Here is a 22090-nt window from a genome sequence, read left to right on the forward strand (position 1 = left end):
GGCTTCAAGTTGAAAGAATCGACTGAGGGATTTAGGATTCCCTTCACTCAGTGGGAACTCTGAGAAATCTTCAGTAAAGCTCGTCCTTCATCTCCACAGCCTGTGGACATCACCAGCAACTCGAGTATTCCTGCCCTGCATGAAATAGATCCAGCCCTTAATGCAGCTTTTCAAAGTTTACCGCCCTATTCTGCATATATAGAAGTATTTCATTATAGGGATTTTCTCTGAGTCATTTTTATTCACAGGTGTTATATGAAACAACAGTTTATTGTTTTTAGTAAGGATGATTCTTGGAGTAAGCTGTAAGTCTCTCTTCTATCTTAAACATACGTGAAGTCTCTCCTGGTCTTCCTTAAAGATTGAGCAAGAGCCAGCTGTTTGTTTTTCTTTTCTGGCTTTGCTATTATGATATTTTTAGGTAATGCTTTTTAAAATGATTTGCTACTAGTTGCTGACTGTTTTTGATGTTCTGAACAAATTATCTTGACTCTCAACTTTTAGTCATCTAAATGAGCATGATAATAGTTTCATAACTTAAAAAGCTGACTGAGGAAAAAATAACTGTAAAACCAAACAAAGCAAAAGAACAGCAGATATGAAGTACCAAGCAAAGATTAGGGGAAGATTGTGGCTAATGAGTTTAAATAACACTTTTACAGGAAAACTAAAGAAACTGTCAATTCTGAAGGTGGATCAGAACAGACTCACACAGTTGCCTGAAGCGATTGGGGATTGTGAAAGCCTCACAGAGTTGGTTCTGACAGAAAATCAGCTCCTGGTGAGTGTGGTTTACACATGCAAATGAACATTTATACTGTGGATTCTAAACAGTAAAGAGCTTATTAGTAATTTGGGTGAACTAAATGGAATTCTCTTATGCTAAAAGCAAGTGCATGATGATCATTGTTTAACCTGCTTAAGAGAAGAAAGTAGTTTTGAGGATCCATTGTCAGAGAGCATGTGCCCCAGTTGTGGTGCCTATGATGTGGAGCCTGAAGTGACACACTGAAGAAGTCCCCCAGTGAGATGTAGACACAATGTTGGTGCATGTGCTGATGCTCCGCCTTGGTGTCCAGGGACCACCAAAGGAGATGTGTTCTGGGATTCCTCTTGCCTCTCCCTAGGTTCTTTGAGCAAATAGGAAGATCAGGAGAGAAGGAGAAGAAATGGTGGCTTTCCAGGGAAAGGCTTGGTGGGATTAGGGCTGAGGGGAGCCAGAAAATGATATCTGATGGGCTTTGCTTGAGGTAGCTTCTTACTCTGTTGTAGAATTTGGGAGGCAGAGGTGGGCTGCATGCCTCCCACACGTGGACCAGGCTTCCCACCCTGCAAGGGCAAAGGCAGACATGGTACATTCACCACCCGCCAAGGGTAGATTAGCTGGGTGGCAGCAAATCTCATTTGTCGTTTCCCTTTCTGCTGCTTCATCTTCTTTCCTCAGTTCTTCATTTATTGATCATCATCTCTTTCTTCTCTGTTATCTTGTGTCTGCTGTTTCTTCACTTTACTCTCCCACCTTTCTCTTCTCTTTTCTCCATCTTCATTTTGTCATCTTATATATTTCCCTGCCTTCTTCTTTTTCCTCTTTCTTCCCTTTTATGCTTTCTTTAAAAAAGGGGATAAGTAGTCCTCTTTAGGTGAAAAGAGTAAAAAAAAAAAAAAAGAAAAAAAGAAAAAGGCAGCAAGAGATGATCAAGGACACAGAGGTGGTGGGGAGCCCAGCAACATCTCTCCTCTTGCTCAGGTAGCCATCCTCTGGCAGGTGTGGTAGGAGTTACTCTATCTTTCTGTCCTAGTAATCATTAAAAAAAAGAAAAAAAAAGAAAAATTCACTCCTGAATTCCATTAGAATGTTGAAGAGTCCCACCTGGGGCCAGCCTGTTCTCCAAGGGCTCTGTCTTCCCCTTGCCAGCCCTTCTCACCTTTCTCCCATCCCTGCACAGCCTTCTCTCTTCCCCTGGCCTCCTGACACCCCTGTTCGGGTCTTTGATTCCCTGCCCAGCACTCTGGCTTCCACAGTCATTATAAGCCACGGTGCCAGTGTGGTTCTTGAAGGTGCAGGCAGGAAAGGGATGAATCTTGAGGGTACAGAGCCTCACTCAAGTTGAAGAGCATCCATCCATTTACTCTTTAGTAGGTATGTCTCTATTCCCATGTCTGGCCCTTTGACTTCATTTCATTGAAACATACTATAGTTTCAACAAAAATTCAAAACATTTAATTCTCCATCCCCCAAGTGAGCTTTACAAATGTCTGATTTCATTTCAGGAAGAACTTGCTTTTCTTGCTGGATCAGATTGCATTCTTTAAGTCTGTGAAAAGATCTGTTTTAAAAACTATGAGCCATGTTAAAAATATGCTTAGATTAATAATAAAAATGTTATTTTAACAGACCTTACCTAAGACCATTGGAAAACTTAAGAAGTTGAGCAACTTGAATGCGGACAGAAATAAATTAGTGTCTTTACCAAAAGAGGTATGTGCTTTTAAAGAAATCCTAATGATATTGACACAAGGAGGGATAAAAAAAAGTGTCCAGTATTTCAAAAGACTTATGTGTGCTTTTTAAAGATGTGAGCTCTCATCTGAGTATAAAGCTGATTTGAGGGATTATATCAAAGAATGATCATCAGTAACATTAAAGAGAGTAGTAGATGGGTCCTGATGACTCCGAGCAGTGTTGGGAAAGGCCGATTAGTAAGATTTTTAAATGGGAGGAAGAGAGAGATCAACGATTTGGGTTTGATATACAAAGAATGGTGGCACTGTTGACAGCAATGCATAACTTGGGAGTTTGGCAGAGGAAGTGGATGACTTTGGCTTTGATTGTTGAGTTTAATGTGAAATTAAATTCTGTCCAAAAAAAACCCCATTGCTGTTGAGTCGATTCTGACTCATGGTGGTGACCCCATGTGTTTCAAAGAGAACTATTCCATAGGGTTTTCAATGGCTGTGATTTTATAGAACTAAATCCCCTTTATTCCACGGCACCGCTGAGTGGATTCGAAATGCCAATCTTTCAGTTAGTGGTCGACCACAAATGGTTTGTGCCACCCAGGAACCTCCTGTCCCTTAGGCCTTTAGAATTATAAAAGTGATCTCGAAGCAGCCTTATTGCTAGGCAGAGATTTACACTGGGAAGCATTCATGTCTGGGGTGAGAGTGAAAGAACTCTTCACAAAAGCATGCATACATGCACCCAGAGGAAGGTGAGTGAGAGGCTAAAGCCAGGGTCCTGGGATTTTTTTTGTCAGTGCTGCAAGCAGGAGAAGAGACAGTCACCATCCACTGTGGACAGGAGAGGCATTCAGGTCTGGCAGGGAGATAAGATGCTGACAATGGGGAGGAAGCCCTTAGTAGACCAAACTAGGAAGTGTCTAGTGCTTTGTTAAAAAAGAAAGCTTACTTTCTATTTGGAAGTGGGAAGACTTGATTTGAGAAAGGGAATACGAAGTTTGATATTTTATTAGCAAGAGTGCCTGAAACCAAGTTTAAGTGGGGGTTTGTGTGTGCGTGCGTGCATGCGTGTGTGTGTGTGGTGGTGGCGAGGGGGCTGGGCATTAAATGAGTTGTTGGTGAGCTCCTTCCCCTTGGCTGGGTCCTCACATAAAAAGGCTTTTTACTTCTGTGACATAATTACCAGCCAGGTGCAATTTTCTACGTATTTCTTCTCTTGACCCTTTCCAACATCTATCTGGGAATACTTTTAAAGCTTCCAGACAGCCAGAACTTGAGGGGTTCTTATCTTCCTAGGACCACTTAACAGGGTGTCTGAACTTGGCTTGGCTTCCTCTTTCCTTTTCTCAACTTGGTGTTCTACCTTGAGTACCCGTTTTCTCCCTGGGTAAGATGGCCAGAGCTGACCTTCTGGCCTGTAGTATTCTTGGTCCCCACCAGTGTTCCCCAGTGGAAGCATAAGGATATTTGTTGTAAATGTGACATCCTTAATATCAACACTGGCATCTAAATGAAACTGTTTCCAGAGAAAGGCTTAAGGCTACATCTCAGTTAAACTAGGACACAGCTAATAGACTCTGCTGATCAAAACTTAGTCTCTTAGCAGTAAACCAAAACACGAAGCTGATAGTCTGAACATTAATTTTACTTCTGCTGAATAGCTCATTTAGATGGGTAATACGCTGGCCACATAAGCACAGCCAGAGAAGTAGAAAGAGTTTATTCCGTTTTTTCCTGGTGTCATGCTGTGTACTAGGTGCTTTCCTGTATGTCAACTCAGTGTGTCTTCCCAGCAGCTTTCTGAGGTTGTAATGATTTCCTCATTTTACAGATGAGGACACAGGCCCAGTGAGAAGTTTTCCTCACCAGGACTCCCACACTGAGGACTTGGTAGACTGGGCTTCAAAGAGAGCCCACCCACTGCTTTTTCACTGACCAGTGAAAACAAGGCAGCTCATCTGTGTCACCTTGAGGCCAGGCAAGCCCATGATTTGGTAAAGATAGGTCAAATTATCTTTACTTGGAACATTTTAGAAAATTAATACATTTTAGAAATCGTTTCAAGACAAATGCTGAACAGAGCACTTTTAATTTTCATTCCCAGTACATTTCACACACCTTCACCCTACCACCCCACCCCACTTGCCTAGTCCTCTCTTTTGATTTTCTCCCTCCTGTTACAGGTACACGTTCTAGACAAGAGCTTGAGGATTGTGTTTTTATAAAACCATCACCATCTTTTTCACATCAGCCCCCTTTTTACTTTATAAGAGTGAAACTTGCACTCATTGTTTCTGCTTAGAGGGTTATACCTAGTATGTGCTGTGTGGCCACTTAAATTTACTAGAACACCTTTTCATGATGTCAAAAGTGAGACTATTTCTAGCTTCAAAGCATTTTAGCTATCATGTTTTGTCAGTTTTCTGGGAAGTGATGATTGGCTTTCTGGCACCTAGAGCTTTACAAAGGAACAAAGTCTGTGCCTTTTCCTTCAGCTGTCTGATGGAGCGAGGAATGTTCACCTTTTAGGGATTGGATCTTTTCTAGCACACTTTACTCCTCACACACACGCAGCTCCCAGAGGAGGAAATGCACTGAACACATGTTCCCAATTCTGCTGCAGTTCAGTTTGGCAACCCGACGTAAACGGTTGAGTGCTTGCCCCTGGCCATCAGAGAGCCTCCTGACCTTGTATTGTACTGCCAACATATGTACCACCGAGAGCTTCCCAGCCTTGCATTGCATTCATGTTAGTGTGGGCAGCGCCATCATGTCATGAGCCTCTGTGCGATGAGTAGGGTAGACACTGTGACTGCCTGCTTCAGTTTCCACGAGCACCTGTGTGCGTACGTGTGCGTGTACTTGCTCGCGTGTGTATGTGTGTGTGTGTTGGCTCTACCTCCAAGCTTGCTGCCATCTGATTAATCCTGTAATTTCCTGATTGTATTCTTTTGTTTCAAAAATTTATGACTCTCACTTGAACGATTAAGTTGCATGCATGCCCTACCTACACTAAAACGCTGACCAGTTCAATTTATATGCCAAAAGTCCATAGTCTCATTCACTGTGCAGTTCTTCCTATTTTTGTTTTTGTCTTTTATTTTTTGAAATTGGACATCTCCTTAGTCTGTAGCAGCATTTATTAGCAATGTTTTCTTTCTCAATGGTGAAGGGGAAAATGTTTGCACTGCGTAGGTCACAATAATGGATTCTTTTTGTGTTTTGTGGTGTTATTTGTAGTAAACATTTGCAAATCAACGAATGTCTCTTGTTTTCTTAATCGTTAGCTGCTTGGAAATTTAGAAAAGTCAGGTAATCTTGTTATCTTGTAAGTATTGTTCAGACCACAGTTGCATCTCTAACTCCCATTTTGCTTCTTAATGCATGAAGATTCAAATCGGCTGGCTGCTTTGTGTGTTCTTCATTGTAAAATGTTGAACATTTTCCTTTAAATTCAGTTTGTTTATTTTTTAAATGACTGCATGGCCTGGAACCTTATTTTGTTTTGTGTTTGTCAGATTTGTTCAGATTATTTCTCTCCAAAGAATGCTTTTCTGTGAATTACATTTTAAGTTATTCAGAAATTCTGAAAGGTGTCGCTTGGCAGTTCATCTGTCATCACTAAATTGTCATTTGTTGGTGCTATTCTATCTCCAAAGGAAAGATTAGATTTGCTTTCTTTGCTAAATGTGGCATGCTTCTGATGCTTCCAGCCACTTATTTGTTTCTTTTGTTTCTCATCCTGCTGCTTAAGTATATATGCCTCTGTAGAAAGGAGGAGCCCTGAAAAAAAAAAAAAACATTTTTGGTGGAGGGGAGGAATTAGGAGACTAGACTGTAGGAGCATGGATAGGCAGGGAGTTGGCGTATGTGTGATCATGTATATGATGAAAGAGAGTCTGTAACTTCATAATGTTCTCCAGCCACATCTCATTTTAAACAACCTGGACCATACAGAATTTTTGGCTGGAAGAAATTGAGCATGTATCCAAGTTTAGAGTCCAGTATTTTGTCTCCATTAAGTCAAAATAAAAGTGACCGTGACTACCTGGCACCCATCTGGTCAAATGAGACAAGATCTAATTTGCGGATCATCCATCAAAGCCTTTCCTTGACAGGCGACCGGTAAACATTAATTACCCATAAGTATTATTTTAATATTCAGAAATGTCTGTAGTGATGCAGTTTTCTTTTAGAAGATAGCCTTCTGCCTTATTATTAAAATCTAGATTTTTCAAGTGTAAGTTTGCCGTCATATTCTAAAATGAATTGTTGATAAACAAAACAGGTAATATAAAATGAAAACCAAAAATACTGGTTGACCATTGGATTTCATGATGGAGAAGAAGGCCTTCCTAAGCATGAAAAAGAAATTTAAGTCATAAGTCATAAAATAAACAGTTGATGAATTTGTCTATATGAAAATTAGATTTCTGATCCTCAAAAAAGGTAAAGCAGCCTGGGAGCAGAGGGAATTTGCAACATCACAAATAAAGGACATCTCCCTTACTCTGTTAGAAATTCTTTCACATCATTGATAGAACCCCTATTGAAAAATGGGCAAAAACAACCCCCTCCTACAAAAGCCAATAAGCAATTCACAGAAAAAAAGAAATAGAAATTGCTATTAGTATGAAAATTTTAAGGTTCATCAATATTCATAAAAATGCTGATTAAAGCATTTGACCTACTAGTCTCAGGATTTTTAAAATAATAATACCAGAGGTTGGTGAGGATCAGGGAAGTGTGTATTACCATAAAATTATAAGTTGCTGCAGCCTCTCTCAAGGGGAATATGATAATATTGAAAAATTTTGAAATGTGCATACTCTTTGATTCTGCAATTCCACCTCTAGCAGTTTATCCTAAGAAAATAATAATGGATATATGCTAAGAATTATGCACAAGCATGTTCCTCACAGTATATATAGGAACAGATAACATGTGCCAAGCATGTATAGGGGCAGCTAACATGTGCCAGATGCTGTGCCAAGCATGTATACAGACAGCTAACATATGCCAGGTGCTGTGACTAGTGTGTACAGGGGGAGCTAACATCTACAGTGCCCTGTGCTGAGCACGTATAGGAGAAGCTAACGTGCCAGGCACTGTGGCAAGTGCTTTTATGCATATTCTTGTCTAATTTTCATAACAGTTTCTGTAAGGTGTAGGTAAATCATTATCCACATCCTGCAGATTGAGAAGCTGAGACTCAGAGAGGCTAAGTAATTTGCACAAGATCACACAGCAAAGAAGTGGCACAACTAACTAGCAATGTCTAACAAGGGTGATTTATTAAATGACCTGTATACATCTGTAGAATGATATACTTATGTGGACAATGAATATCCTTTTAGAAACGTAATGACATGGGAGAATGTTCCTGATGTCATATATGAACAAAGGTGCTAAAGATCATAGCATCGGTTCCAATTTTGTTAAAATATATATATGTAATCACAAATGCATGACAATAACACTGCAAGACTGTACATCAAAATATTAATACTGATTATCCCTTTGTGATAGGATTTGGTTTGAGGTTTTTTGGTTTTCTTTTTTTTCCTATTATGCTTGTGTGTGTGTCTTTGTGATTTTTATTGTCCAGTCAAGATAAATTACTTTTTTACAACCAGAAAAAAAGAACATAGTAGCTATTAGTGGATATTTTGATGTCAGAGGCCCAACAGTTCGGGAAATCCCAAAGCCACATTATTTCTAAGATCTTTATGAAGTAGGGAATATATGAATAATATGCCACAGATGATGATGATGGGAAAGGCAAAAATACTCTTTGGTTGCTAAAATTATGCACCATATTATTTCTGTTCAAATTGTACATTGATCAGATTTTGCTTATTGTAAATTTTTCTTCCTGCCAGTGAAATGTGGGTTCAATTCTGTTATAAATAATATTAAAAGGAAGCTACTGAAGGAGAATCAAGCAAAAGATTCCTTTACCGCAGCCGGTTAAGAACTACTTAGGAGAGGCATTGACAGAGTAGAATATAAGCAGACAAAGATGACTAATCTAGGCTTTCCCTTGGCGTTTTTAAATCTGTCTGACTGTCTCCTCTAGGATAACGTATCCTGCAGCAATTAGTACTTAGTGAAAGTCAGCCTGAGTAAGGTTTGTTGGATGATCTACAGGTCCTATATCCTCGAGATGGATTAGATCAGTACCAAGCAGTTAAGGAACAGTATCATCATGAATTAAGAGGGACACAAAACAGCTAAACAAGGATTCTTAGCCACATTCTGTGATTCTAAGAGAATCTAAGTCTAATCTCTTGTATTCTGGGAAGGTGCTATTATGTGGTTTAAGGGAGGTTTAAAAATAATCAGCTTCTTATATAACTGGTAGTAAGTTATTTAAGCAATGCCTCTGCTTCCCAGAATTTCTAAGTGACGTAGACATTTTATCCTGATGACCCCTAAGGACCCTGTAAGCTCTGCCTTCTAAACCCAGAAGAGAAAGCAAAACCATGCGTAAATGATATATATAACATAATAATGAACTTATGTTGGTTCTTCACTGTTGTTGTTGTTGTCCTTAGCTGCTGTCAAGTCGGGTCCTGACTTGTGGCGACACCATGCACAACAGGATTGGACCATTGTGATCCATAGGGCTTTCACTGGCTGATTTTTGGAAGTAGATCACCAGGCCTTTCTTCCTAGTCTGTCTTAGTCTGGAAGCTCCACCAAAACCTGTTCAGCATCATAGCAACATGCAAGCCTCCACTGACAGACTGCACTGCTGGCTGTGCTTAAGGTGTATTGGTCAGGAATCGAACCCAGGTCTCCCACATGGAAGGCGAGAATGTCCCTTCTGAACTGCCATTGACCCCAGTTCTTCACTGTTATTAATCAAAATGTCACTGTGTTACAGTTTTCTTAGAAATTCAAGTGGGTTCAGGGGAGAGATTGCAAGTATCAGCACAGTTCAAGAACATATTAGGCACCCGAGTGCCAGCTGAACTAGTCATTTGGATCTGGGGTTTTCATGTCTTGGAAAAAAAACAATAGCTACCACATTTATTTGGCAGCAGCTATATGCCAGGTTCTGTGATAGGCACTAAATTATATGTGTGGTTTCATTTAATTTAATACTTACTGTTACTTCTAGTTAAAGTCACATATCCAGACCCACAAAACATAATGCCACAGCTTGGATTCTAACCCAGGTCTGTATAACCTCAAAGCATCCCTCCCTCCACTGTACTGCATTTCCCTCTGATGTCTGTGAAGAACTCTGACTTTTGAGTTACAGTTTTGACAGCTTAATAGTCTTTTCTAAAAACCAAAGGTTCCTGCCACCTCTTCCTGGTTGATTTGGAAAGAGGGCTCTGTTTGTGTGAATGTTTGCCCGGGACAGCATGTGCCTGTGACGGATGATTAAGGCATCCCTGGCACATGGTACTGCAACAACATCTGCTCTTTCTTGGCGTTGTTTTCCAAAAACTGTAGACAATAGAGATCAGGAGGTCACACTGCGTGCTCTGACAACCCAGAGGGCCTAGGAGGCTCTTGAAAACAATTGCTTCCGACCCCTGACAGTCTCAAATGGGTGTGCGATTAGAGTCGGAAAGGAAAAAGGAAAAACATAAACGAGACTCTAAACACAAAGTAGACAGCTCACACACAGCACTGGGAGTTCACACTATTACTTCAAAAACACCAGAGGGATATTAACGTATCCAGAACTTTTATTGCTCTGACAACTTTTAAAGCCCTCTCTGATCCATTTTAATCAGTTAATTAATTTGTTAAATAGAGAATATATGCACATGATACAAATTGAAAATGCTCACATGGATTGAATTATCTCCCAAAAATGTGTGTCAGCTTGGCCATGATTCCAGTATTGTGTGGTTGCCCTCCGTTTTGTGATCTGATGTATTTATCCTCTGTGTTGTAAATCCTAACCTCTATGATGTTAATAGGAGCTCTGGTGGCGCAGTGGTTAAAAGCTAGGCTGCAAACCGAAAGGTCGGCAGTTTGAATCACTAGTTTGAGAGGACATTTAGCTTACCAATCATTTGAATGATTGGTAAGATATAGCAAGGCAGGGACAAGGAAGGCATTTCTATAAGAAATAGTAGAATCAAAAATATTTAAAGGACAGCAAATAAACCAATTTTACCAAGATGGGAAATGTGAATAGTAAGAAATAAGCGGATAATCTAAAAGCCTTTCTACATATCTGGGTGCTTCCAGGTGTTATGGATTGAATTGCGTCCTAACACATTACAAAATATGTGTTGTAAACCCTAACTTCTATATCTGTGTTTATAGTACCATTTAGGAATGAGTTGTCTTTGTTATGTTAGCGAGGCGGGATTAGTATAAGGTATATCTTGAGTCAGTCTCTTTTGAGATATAAAAAAGATTAAACAAGCAAGCTAGGAAGCAGAGATGGGGAAAAGAGATGCCAAGCTACATGAAGATTGCCCAGGGACAGAAGCTAAAAAGAGACAAAGACCTTCCCCCAAATCCAACAGAGAAAGAAAGCCTTCCCCCAGAGTGGGTGCCCTGAATTCAGACTTCTAGCCTCCAAAATTGTGAGAAAATAAATTTCTGTTTGCTAAAGCCATCCACTTGTGGTATTTCTGTTAGAGCAGCAGTAGATAACTAAGATACCAGATGACTAAAGACAAATATTAATCCGTTTTTCTAATATTTTTCTTTTTCTCTATTATGGTTAATTTAAATATAGTATTTCAAAATCTTTTACATTAGCTGTTAAAGAAAAGATACAACATAAATAGAAAACGACAGAAGATATATTCTGATACCATTGAATATTCAAGTTTCTTGCCCTTCCTTGAGTGGGAAGCTCTGTGGAGTATTTTTTCATGTGTCAGATATAATAGGCTCCTTCATGAGCCTTTTCTAGCAATTGCTCTTAGTCAGGATAGTGAGTACAAGAAGAATGTAGTACTTTATGGAGTCCTGCAGAATGTTGTGTCTGGGATCGAGTTATTTTTCCATCCCTTGGTTCAGCTTTCCTGACTGTAAGAACCACAGCCAATTTGTTCAAGAGAATCATTGAACTCTTTTGTGTTTCTGTTCCTTTTGAAGACTAGTCTTATACAAAGCTAAGTGACCCTTGAATTACTTACTTAAAAAAAAAAAATTGGTAATCAAATTTGGCATGGCTGCAGACTGATTTATATGCTTTCACCAGCAGCTCATAACTAAGGAGATTAATGTGTGTATCTACCAAAATTCACTTTTTATTAAGATGTTTTTGCATTTGTCAAAGGAAAGTGAATTTACCAAATTAAGTTGTACAGGACCAGAAGCTATTAAAAGATGTTAGGTGGAAATTAATACACTAGATCATCTATCAGATGTCCTCTTTTTTTTTTTTTCTTCTAAATATTCTGGAACACTGAAATTAATATAATGAGCAGGTCGTCAAAAGGGTGTGTGTGTGATATATGTGTGTATATCATCTTTAACCTAACTTTTGAAACCTAGAGTTGTTAAACTCCCATACCACCAAATAATTTTTATCCAAACCTATGTAGTATCGTTAACATATTCAGAAGATACAGTTACACTAGATATCAGCAGTGGGAACTGACTTCCTTTTCAGAATGAAATTTTGAACTGTATTGCTTACTTTCTTGATTTAGATTAGTATGTTATGTTTAATGTTTTGCAGAGATTTTTATGAACTTATTGGAATTCTTGTTTTGTATGATTTAAAGTTAATCATGGTTAGTCATCAGTGAGACTTTAAAAATTATGTGGTATAATTTTACATATCCTTTTGTGTTTCATGCATTTTGATAAACAAGATAGTCCAGTCCCATGCCACCACCCAAAAACCCAGGAAAAAAGATGTATTTTGTTTCCCATTGTAGATTGGCGGGTGTTGCAGCCTCACTGTGTTCTGCATGCGTGACAATAGGCTAACCTGGATACCTGCCGAGTTGTCGCAGGCGACAGAACTTCATGTCCTGGATGTGGCAGGGAACAGGTAAGCAACTTTTGGTTGGCTTTGCTTGAGACTGAGAAACAAATGTGAATACACCACTGTCTACTGTGCATCTTAGCTATCTTGCCTTTGCTCCATCTTTTAGAATACAGTATCCATCAGTCAAATGACCCAGACCAGGGAGTTCTCAAATGGGAGATGAATTGATTGAACCCAATAGGGTAAAGAAGTTCAGGGACTACCTGAACATGGGAACTTTAAAGTTTAAGTGGACACTTGTGTAGAAATGCTTCCCAGAACAACAGTTGAATGGGGTAAGGGAAAGGGCGCTTAGATTTTGGGAGACTGAGGTTTTGCCTTAGCTTTTATAACTTGCTTTTGTAAGTCATTCTGGGTTTCAAAGTCTCCCCATCTGCAACATGAGCTTGAAGCTTGAATGAGTTTGAACTAGATTTTAACTAGGGGTCTTGATGGGCTCTGCTGGTCATCTGAACCCCCTGAAATTGTAGCAAAATTGTATTCAGGCTCATTTTTATGACGTGAGGATTCACAACTATTGTCAGAAACTCCAAGTGATTCATAATCCAAAAAAAAAAAAAAAAGTTAAGAGCCACCAGACTGATATCCCCAAGGGCACAGCAGTACCTTTTCTGAAGTTCTGGGGTCACAAGCACTGTTAGGCTGCTTGCCAATTTCTGGAATGTGCCATCTCCCCACCTTTATAGAACGTAGATTTGTTTCAGTCACTCTGAACTAATTTCAGCACCTCAGATGGCATATGTACTTTTTTCCCTCTGAGCCTAAACAAGCCTTTCTCTCTACCTGGGACCTTCTTCTCTATGTCCCACCTCTCTTCATCGCTCGTGCTTTGTCTTCTCCCAGAGGCCTTTTTCTCTCTGAGTATGTATTTACTGAACTTCCCCTACCCTCGCACTCATAGGCAATGATAATTGTCTGTTTACATGTGTTAACCCTCCTAAACGTAACATTACCTCAAGTTAGAGCTCATGGTTTATGTGCCAGGGTTTCACTCCTATCTTGTACAGTGCCTGGCACATGGTAGATTCCTGGAAAATATTTACTGACTGAATGGAAATGTGAATCATTTTGGCAGAAGGAACAGCAGACCACTGCGAAATGTCTTACATCGCAGGCTTCATTGCCAAAAGGAATTAAAAATTCACTTTCAAGTGTGATATGATTAGAGAGGGAAAAGTGCTTAACCGGGGAATGATGATCAATGGCTTAAAATGGTGAATGCCAGCAATCTGAAGAGTGTTTTGGGGGCTGTCTCCTCAGTACTGATTAGCTCATCACTTAGGTCAGGCACAAGCCAGAGTTTTTCATTCGCGCTAATGCATCATAGACAGCAGGGCTAAACAAACAGCAGTACTCTACTGGAGCTCAGAGATGAGTTATGACCTCAGGGAATGCTCACCTTTTTGAAGTTAATGCTTTTGGGACATCTCAATAGATTCTTAAGACCACTGACTGGCTGCTGGAAACTCAGGACTAATTTGAGTTGAATGTTGAATTTCTGCTGGACTAAGCATAGCATGAGATGTAGAACTTGAGAAGGATGTTTCTCGTCAGACCTCTCACCTCCAGCACTAGAAGCTCAATGATCCAAACATTCCCTGGTTCTTGCCAGAAGGCGTGCATAAATTTGTATCACCAATTCTTGAGCAGAAAGATGGCTCTGACGTCTAAAAACTTTTTTTTTTTTTTTTCACATGAGTAAGGCTTCATTCTCTAGTTCTCAGAAGAAGGGAAAGTTAAATTTTTATTATGCTTGGGCTAGGGTAGAAAAACCTCAATTAAAAAATCTAGTTACATAGCTGCTATCTGAGTCAGTTAAGTGTGTCATTTAGTCCATGTAAATATAGATTCATAACCAAATTTTAAGTCAATTAAAATATTTAATTACTGCCTACTATCAGTATAGAAACTAACAACAATAATCATTTTTCAAAAAGGCTACCATGTCAGCCAAAATATCCCACAACAGGAAGTCATATTAAATACAACAGAAGTTTCTGCCTCTTCTCTCAAGTGTATAAAAGTAGCAAATGGCAGTGGGGAGTCTACCTGTTAGTTTACAAAAATTTTCTTTTACAAGAGTGAGAGGATAAATTATAGCAAGGGTAACTATGAAGTGCCAATTAGACACTAAATATCAAACTCTCTGTGACAGTAAAGAAGAAGGTATCTTGTGTCATCAGCTACCCATGGACATAGAACACAGAATTACTTAATTCTTGGGCTCAATTTTAGAGAAGTATCACCAAGTATACAAAATTGGGTTTCTGCAATATTGTTGTTATTGGGTGCCATTGAGTCAATTCACAGGGTGACAGAGTAGAACTGCCCCATAGGGTTTTCTTGGCTATAATCTTTATGGAAGCAGATTACCAGGCCTTTCTCCCACAGAGCTGCTGGGTGGGTTTGAACCACCAACCTTTTGGTTAGCAGCTGAGCACTTAACAATTGCACCACCAGGGCTCCTTCACTGCAGTATTAGTAGTGTCAAATACTAGGAACAATGACTTTCAATGAGAGAGTTGTTTGCATCTTTGAATTTTGTACTATATATGTAAAATCAAATTAAAAAATATTAAAACATAATAGTATAACTATACTGGGGGAAACTGAGCAGATGAAGAATAAGCTATTTCTATAGTGACATGGAAGGGGTCCATGATACTGAGTGAAAAGAGTAAGTTGTTGAACAGAATATAGCACTCTCATTTTTTGCTTTTTAAACACTATCCAGTACACCAAAATATTAATAGTAGTTCCCCTAGAGGAGGGGGTAGGGACTTGGGGGTAGAGGGAATTTTCACTTTAGGTATTTTAGTATTGTTTAATTTTTTTCACTGGTCATGTTCTCTAGCTATATATATATTTTAAACATGTTTTTAAACTTTGCTTAGAACAAAATTTTTTAGTAGGAGATAACAAACAGGTGAAAAGTTAAATTGTGAGAAGCATTCAGTCATAGGGTAAGATAATATCACATTGTTAAGTAGGCCATGTTTAGTTGCTAAATAAATTTGACAAAGCAACTGCTATAGTAGTTCAGAGGCGGGGAAGGTCACTTCAGGCTGTGGTTATAACTGAAGACCAATTCATTTGCTGTAGTCCTTGTACCATTGGTATAAATAGAAACCACAGGCTTTTTATTTCTGAAGGGATGTGGTCCTAAATAGAACATAGAGATGTGTAGAAATGGAGCTGTGGTCTCTCGTATTTACTCTGTTCTGTAGTGTACAGAGGGTACCAGAATAAACCAAAAATATATTATTAGCTCCTCTGGAAAGTAAGGATATGTATTTTTTAATCTATTTCCTGACTTGGAGTTGGGATGGCTTACCCAAGAGAAACAGAGGAGCGTGTGTGTCTTTTCTCATCAGACCCCAGTGAAGCAGTGAGAGGGCTGGCGCAGCCTGCAGAATTTCTGTGTGCAGACTGTACGGGGAACAGTGCCTTTTTTCTCCTTACCACTGCTGGGGTCACTGCTGTCCCCCAGACACTTGTTAGCAAGCCCATGTGTGGTGTGTACTCAGTCGGCAGCATCCATAGTCAGGCTGACCCCTTGATTCTTTGCAGGAAAACTGGTGCTTTAGACAACTCATTAATCTTGCATAGCTTACTTAAATATGATTATAAGATCTGTTGCTGTAGAGTCCAGTAATTTATTTTAGCTTTCACCATATAGTTTGTCATCCTTAGAAGCTATTACTTATTGTTAATTTTTTTTTTTTTTAGCTTTTTATTTAAACCTTTGCGTTAGCAGTCAGCTGGCAGGCCAGTTATTAGTCTGAGAATTTACGATGACCTTGTTTGAGTATCTGTGTTCTGTGCCAGTTTTCAAATCATGATTTTTTTTTTCTTTTATGCTTTCGTGATTAAGAAAGGTAGAGATGCTGACTATAGGTTTCTTGATCAAGACCTTGAAACTTTAAAATTCTGGAGGATGTTAGCTTAACGCCTATTTTAAAAGGAACAGGGAAAAAGAATTTCAAAAGAAACTGTCCTTTTGTTCAATAAAGTGAAAAAGAGTTATTTTCCATAAGTTTAGTTTTACCAGTTTAGTGGTATATATTTCTGAAAATGCAATACTAATCTATTGGTAAGATATATTAGTAGATTTCCCACGTATGTTGACTAAAAATAGATATATAATTTCATGAAAGAAACACATGTTGTCATATCATTTTTTATAGAATTAATTGGCCAGAGATTTCTTTTAGGCATAGATGCCTCATTTTGTAGATAAAGAAAGTGATGAGATACTATTATTTATCTATTTTATGAAGTCACTTCCAAGACTGATCCGTAATTTAATAACATGGAGTCATCCTTACAGTGAAAATACTTGATCAAATATAACCTTAAATTCCTTAAACCTTAAATTTCTGGGAAACACGGAAGTTTGAGTGTTTTCAAAGTGAATTAGTAGACTAGTTTGAATTGGTTTTCACTAAAGCAGGTTGTCTCATCCTTGGCACTACTGGTATTTTGGGCCAGAGAATTCTTTGCTCTGTGTGTGTAAGTGTGTGTGTGGACGGGGGTGGGGAGCCCTGTCCTGTGCATTGTAGGATGCTTAGCATCATCCCTGGCCCCTACCCGTGAGATGCCATTAGCACCTCCCCCCAGTTGTGCGAACCAAAAATGTCTCCAGACATTGCCAGATGTCCCCTGGGGACATAATTGCCCCTGTTGGAAAACCGCTATGCTTAAAGTAGATTTTATCAAGTACCGAGTACATATGATTTCCGGCAGGTGGCCTTTTGGTCCTTTATTTACTAAATAGATTTAAATGGTTGCAGCCAAGCTGTCAAATCTTTGTGAAGCATAAATATAAAACTAATCTTTAGGTGTCATATTACGGTTTCTAGAGTATTTTCGTATATACTATCTCATTTGAAACTGAAAACAGTCTGATGTGGATATTAATTATCATGTAGGAGCCTGAGAGGTAGGAGCTTCCAGAAACTGAAAGATAAAAGTTTAAAATGGGATACTTAAAATAATCTCCCTAGAGAAAGCAAACGGAGCCCATAGCCATGACTTTTTTTTTTTTTTTGTTAAATCTTTAACTGCACATTAAACTCTTCTGCAACCCAGGTATCTCTTTCCCCTTAATGCCCATTATCCAGGTGCTCCTGGAAATAGGTAATATCAAGGCCTCACATCGAGTCACTATGAGTCAGAATTGACTTGATGGCAGTGGGTTTTTTTTTAAGGCCTCATACCAGCCTTGTCAGAGAGGCTGTTGCCATTGAGGTAAGAACTTCCTGCTTTCAGGTCCTTCCACAATTTGACTGGCTTTGCTTTCTCTTTAAATTGAAACCTCCTAATACAAGACCTAATAATGCATCCTGTAATTAGCTGAACCTTTCCTCAGTTTTCTGCCCTATGGCCTAAAGATCCTAATGAGAGAAGTGATAGCAGAAAAGAGAAACACAATTTACCTACTGAAAAAATCTGCTCGCAAAGGGTAAATCAAGCCTATTAGGAGCCCTGGTGGTGCAGTGGTTAAGAGCTTGGCTGCTAACCAAAAGATCAGCAGTTTGAATCCACCAGCTGCTCCTTGGAAACCCTATGGGGCAATTCTGCTCTGTCCTATAGGGTTACTATGAGTCAGAACTGACTCGACGGCAGTGGGTTTAGTATAAACACGAAGTATTGGTGGCTCAGTGGTAGAATTCTCACCTTCCATGCAGGAGACCCGGGTTCAATTTCCAGCCAGTGCACCTCATGTGCAGCCACCACCCATCTGTCAGTGGAGGTTTGTGTGTTGCTATAATGCTAAACAGGTTTCAGCAGTGCTTCTAGACTAAGACAGACTAGGAAGAAAGACCTGGCAATCTACTTTCAAAAATCCATCAAAGAAAACCGTACAGATCACAGTGATCCAATCCATTGTGCGTGGGGTTATCATGAGTTGGGGGCTGACTTGACAGCAGCTAACAACAAGAAAAAGTATAAACATACCATCTTTGTGCACTTTGAACCCAATACCAGGAAACCCATAAAAAAAACAAACCATTGCTGTTGAGTCGATTCCAACTCATAGCAACCCTATAGGACAGAGTAGAACTGCCTCATAGAGTTTCTAAGGAGTGGCTGGTGGATTTGAACTGTAGACCTTTTGGCTAGCAACCAAGCTGTTAACCACTGTACCACCAGGGCTACCAGGAAGCTATTTTTTATTGTTTTCCCTGTTTTTATTGACAGGAATTGATTTAATTACAAAATTGGAGGTCACGATGTCTCCCTTTGTTTTAAATTAGGTTGCTGCATCTGCCTTTATCCCTGACCACCTTGAAGCTGAAGGCTCTTTGGTTATCTGACAACCAGTCCCAGCCTCTGCTCACATTCCAGACAGACACCAACCATACCACCGGGGAGAAGATTTTAACCTGTGTCTTACTTCCTCAGCTGCCTTCTGAACCTGCTTGCCAAGGTGAATTTAAGGACACTAATCACATGCCCACAGGAATGAGTAGGGACTGATGTCTATCCATAAAGCCTCTTACTCCCACATATGAATGTGATTATATTTTCTTTAATTTGCCCCTAAGAGCTACCCCAGATGCGGCCATTGTGGGAATCCTTGGGGAAGGGTCCCTCCATCCTTGCAGAAAAAGTACCTCTTATACCTGTTTATCATGTGTGAAATTCCTTAAACAGCCTTTCAAATTTGAATTTTAGCTAAGGCTGAAAATACAAATGCTCCTAAAAAAGGTAACAGAGTCACTTAAAACCCACACTTAAACATTATGAGGATTAGTAGCTGATACCACTGGCGTACTGTTTTTAAGCCAGTGAGTTGTTTTGAGTTATTGCATCTCTGTTTTGTAAATTATATGTGGTTTTAAGAAATATTCACATTAGCATCAAAATGCTTTTATAATTCCTTTGCGAGAGCTGGGTTTGATAGAAGAGAACTGAAGTGTGTTCAGACAATGGGAGCCTCCGAATTGGAAGGGCCCCAAAACCAACTTGCCAATCCCAGCTTTGTTAGATGAGCTTTTAAGACCCTAAAAGAAAAATATGGTAGAAGGTATTACTAAAGAAAGTACTAGTATCCAGCATGAGGCACTGGTGGTTCAGTGGTAGAATTCTTGCCTTCCGTGTGGAAGACCCAGGTTCGATTCCCAGCCAATGCACCTCATGCACTGTTGGTAGCTTGCATATTGCTATGATGCTGAACAGGTTTCAGTGGAGGTTCCAGACTAAGATGGACTAGGAAGAAAGGCTGTAACAATCTACTTCTGAAAATCAGTCAGTGAAAACCCTATGGATTGCGATGGTTTGATCTGCAACCAGCTATAGGGATGAGTAGGATTGGGTAGCATTTTGTTCAGTTGTGCATGGGGTCACCATGAGTTAGGGGCTAACTTGATGGCAGCTAACAGCTAACAATAACAGTATTCAGCATGTGCAGCCACATCGCTGTCATAAGAAAGTTTTCAAAGTTAGTGTGTAAAAGAGAATTAGAAAAAAGGATTCTGTAAGTGATTAAGATCTTCTGTGATGAAATAGTAAACATATAAACTTAGCAGATATTTTACATGGTCTCAAACAGAATTGAAAAGAAGGGGCAACCCTGTCCGAGGCCTTTACTTTTTTTTTAATCATGGTAAAATATATATAATAAAACAGTTGCCATTTTAAGCATTTTTAAGTGTACAGTTAATGACATTACATTCAGCATGTTGTGCAGCTCTCACCACTATTCATTTCCAGATAGTTTTTATCTCCCTAAACAGTAACTCAGTACCCCTTAAGTAATGGTTAAGGGATTCATTTTTTGGTTTGTTTTTAAAGCAAAGACTTGGAGGCTGAAATAATTAATTTGCCCTCCTTATTTCAGCTTTTATGCACCTGGTTCTCCTTATGTATTCTGCATAAGACCAGTTGCCATTGAGTGGATTCCGATTCATGACAACCTTACGTATGTCAGAGTAGAACTGTGTTCCATAGGGTTTTTGATGGCAGATTTTTCAGAAGTAGATCACCAGGCCTTTCTTCCAAGGTGCCTCTAGGTAGACTTGAACCTTCAACCTTTTGGTTAGCAGCAGAGCACATTAACTGCTTGCATCACGTAGAGACTCAGTTATTCTGCCTGGTCGACCACCAAATTGGTACATAGCGGTTGCCAGGCACGTGAACCAGAGTTCCCTGCTGATGTGCCCTTTGTCCCGGCAGAGAATCTGCCTCGCTGTGGTGCGCTGGAGAGCTTGGTAAATGATGTCTCCGATGAAGCCTGGAATGAGCGTGCAGTAAACAGAGTCAGTGCAATCCGATTTCTGGATGATGAAAAAGATGAAGACGACAATGAAACGGTATGGAAATGGAGATTCTTTGCCTCTGTGGACGTTCAAATTTAAAAGCTTTCCAAATATTGAGAATGGTACCTAATAAGGGTTTCTTTATTTTAAAATAGCATATTCTCTGTTTTGCCTTCAGCATTTAGAATTCATTCAGAAGACAAAACTAGATACTTCTAAATACTGATCACAAAGTGTAAATAAGGGAAATGGGACTTTAGGTTTCTTTGTTTGAATAGTTTATGGGACTTTTTTTCTCTTCCCTGTTTGTGATAGCTTCCCCTCCACAATGCCCACTGTTTTCTTAAAATCAATTGGTAACTTCTTATTTTTTGTTGTTCCCCGTGAATTAAGTCTCTTCCCAGCCACCCCCACCCCATTAATGGCTGTACCGTGGTAGAGATAGATCTCTGTTGACTCCACTCGCATTTCATCACGTGTGACTTAGCTTCCCTTCTGTTGTACCAGACTTTTCTGTCTTCACAAGACCAGGTCTCATCTTTACCTTCATGTAGAGCGCTTGTGATTCTGGCAGGGTGACCTTAGGACTTACTTAGAAATCAGGAACAAATTTGAAAGTATCTCCCACCCTTACTTTCATCTTACTTGAAGGTGTCTCTCAGCCGCTTTCATTAGAATATACTACTGTAAACATCTGACCTTTATTTTGTCTTACGTTGGGGTAAGGGGGTCATCTCCAAGCATCTGTGACAACTCTTGAAATCTTCCTACAAGATGACTTTGGCTTCTTAAAGTCCTTGCACTAATTGAGATTTTCATAAGCAGAGCTTAGAGGGAGTACTTACAGCCCCCAATAACAAAAGGCAGCTTTTACATCATTTCCTATAAACCAAACCCGTTGCCATGGAGAACTGCCCTACAGGGTTTCCAAGGCTGTAAATATTTACAGAAGCAGACTGCCACATCTTTCTCCCGTGGAGCAGCTGGTGGGTTTGAACCACTTAACCACTGAGCCATTATTATTCTGTTATTCTGGCTTTCACCAAATGGGATTTTGGTTATTTGCAGTAGTCAAATGCAAAGTGTGAATTAGAAATGGCAAAATGACTTCAATATAAATGACTCTTGACTGCTTACCTCATGGTTTGTTAGAGTCTAATTATTTTATCAGTTACTTCATTGCCTCAATTGTGCTCTTTCAGTATTTTGTTACCCTAATTTGGCTCTTTCTGAAACTCCTGGACAGGCCATTTAAAAGATAAAAATGCTGTTTTATGAGCTGAAGAGCATGCAAAATGTTAAATGATAATGATTTTTAAAAAATTGCCCATACCCTGTAACTTTACTTCCAGCACTGTGGTCTTTCTTTATTAGAAGAATG

At 39.4% G+C, this 22090-nt stretch overlaps 1 protein-coding gene across 3 annotated transcripts in view; it reads left to right on the plus strand.

The window, feature by feature from the left end:
* The window catches only part of LRRC1 (leucine rich repeat containing 1), a 156092-nt gene that overhangs the window by 131752 nt on the left and 2250 nt on the right, over positions 1-22090 (plus strand). For all 3 annotated transcript variants that reach the window (XM_004386817.2, XM_023741111.1, XM_023741112.1), the window contains 5 exons: positions 663-781; positions 2396-2479; positions 12333-12448; positions 18706-18878; positions 20627-20763. In XM_004386817.2, the coding sequence (XP_004386874.1) occupies positions 663-781; positions 2396-2479; positions 12333-12448; positions 18706-18878; positions 20627-20763 (629 nt within the window). The remainder of the gene's footprint in view (positions 1-662; positions 782-2395; positions 2480-12332; positions 12449-18705; positions 18879-20626; positions 20764-22090) is intronic.

Source organism: Trichechus manatus, unplaced genomic scaffold (assembly GCF_000243295.1).
Source record: "Trichechus manatus latirostris isolate Lorelei unplaced genomic scaffold, TriManLat1.0 scaffold00172, whole genome shotgun sequence".
Taxonomy (NCBI): domain Eukaryota; kingdom Metazoa; phylum Chordata; class Mammalia; order Sirenia; family Trichechidae; genus Trichechus; species Trichechus manatus.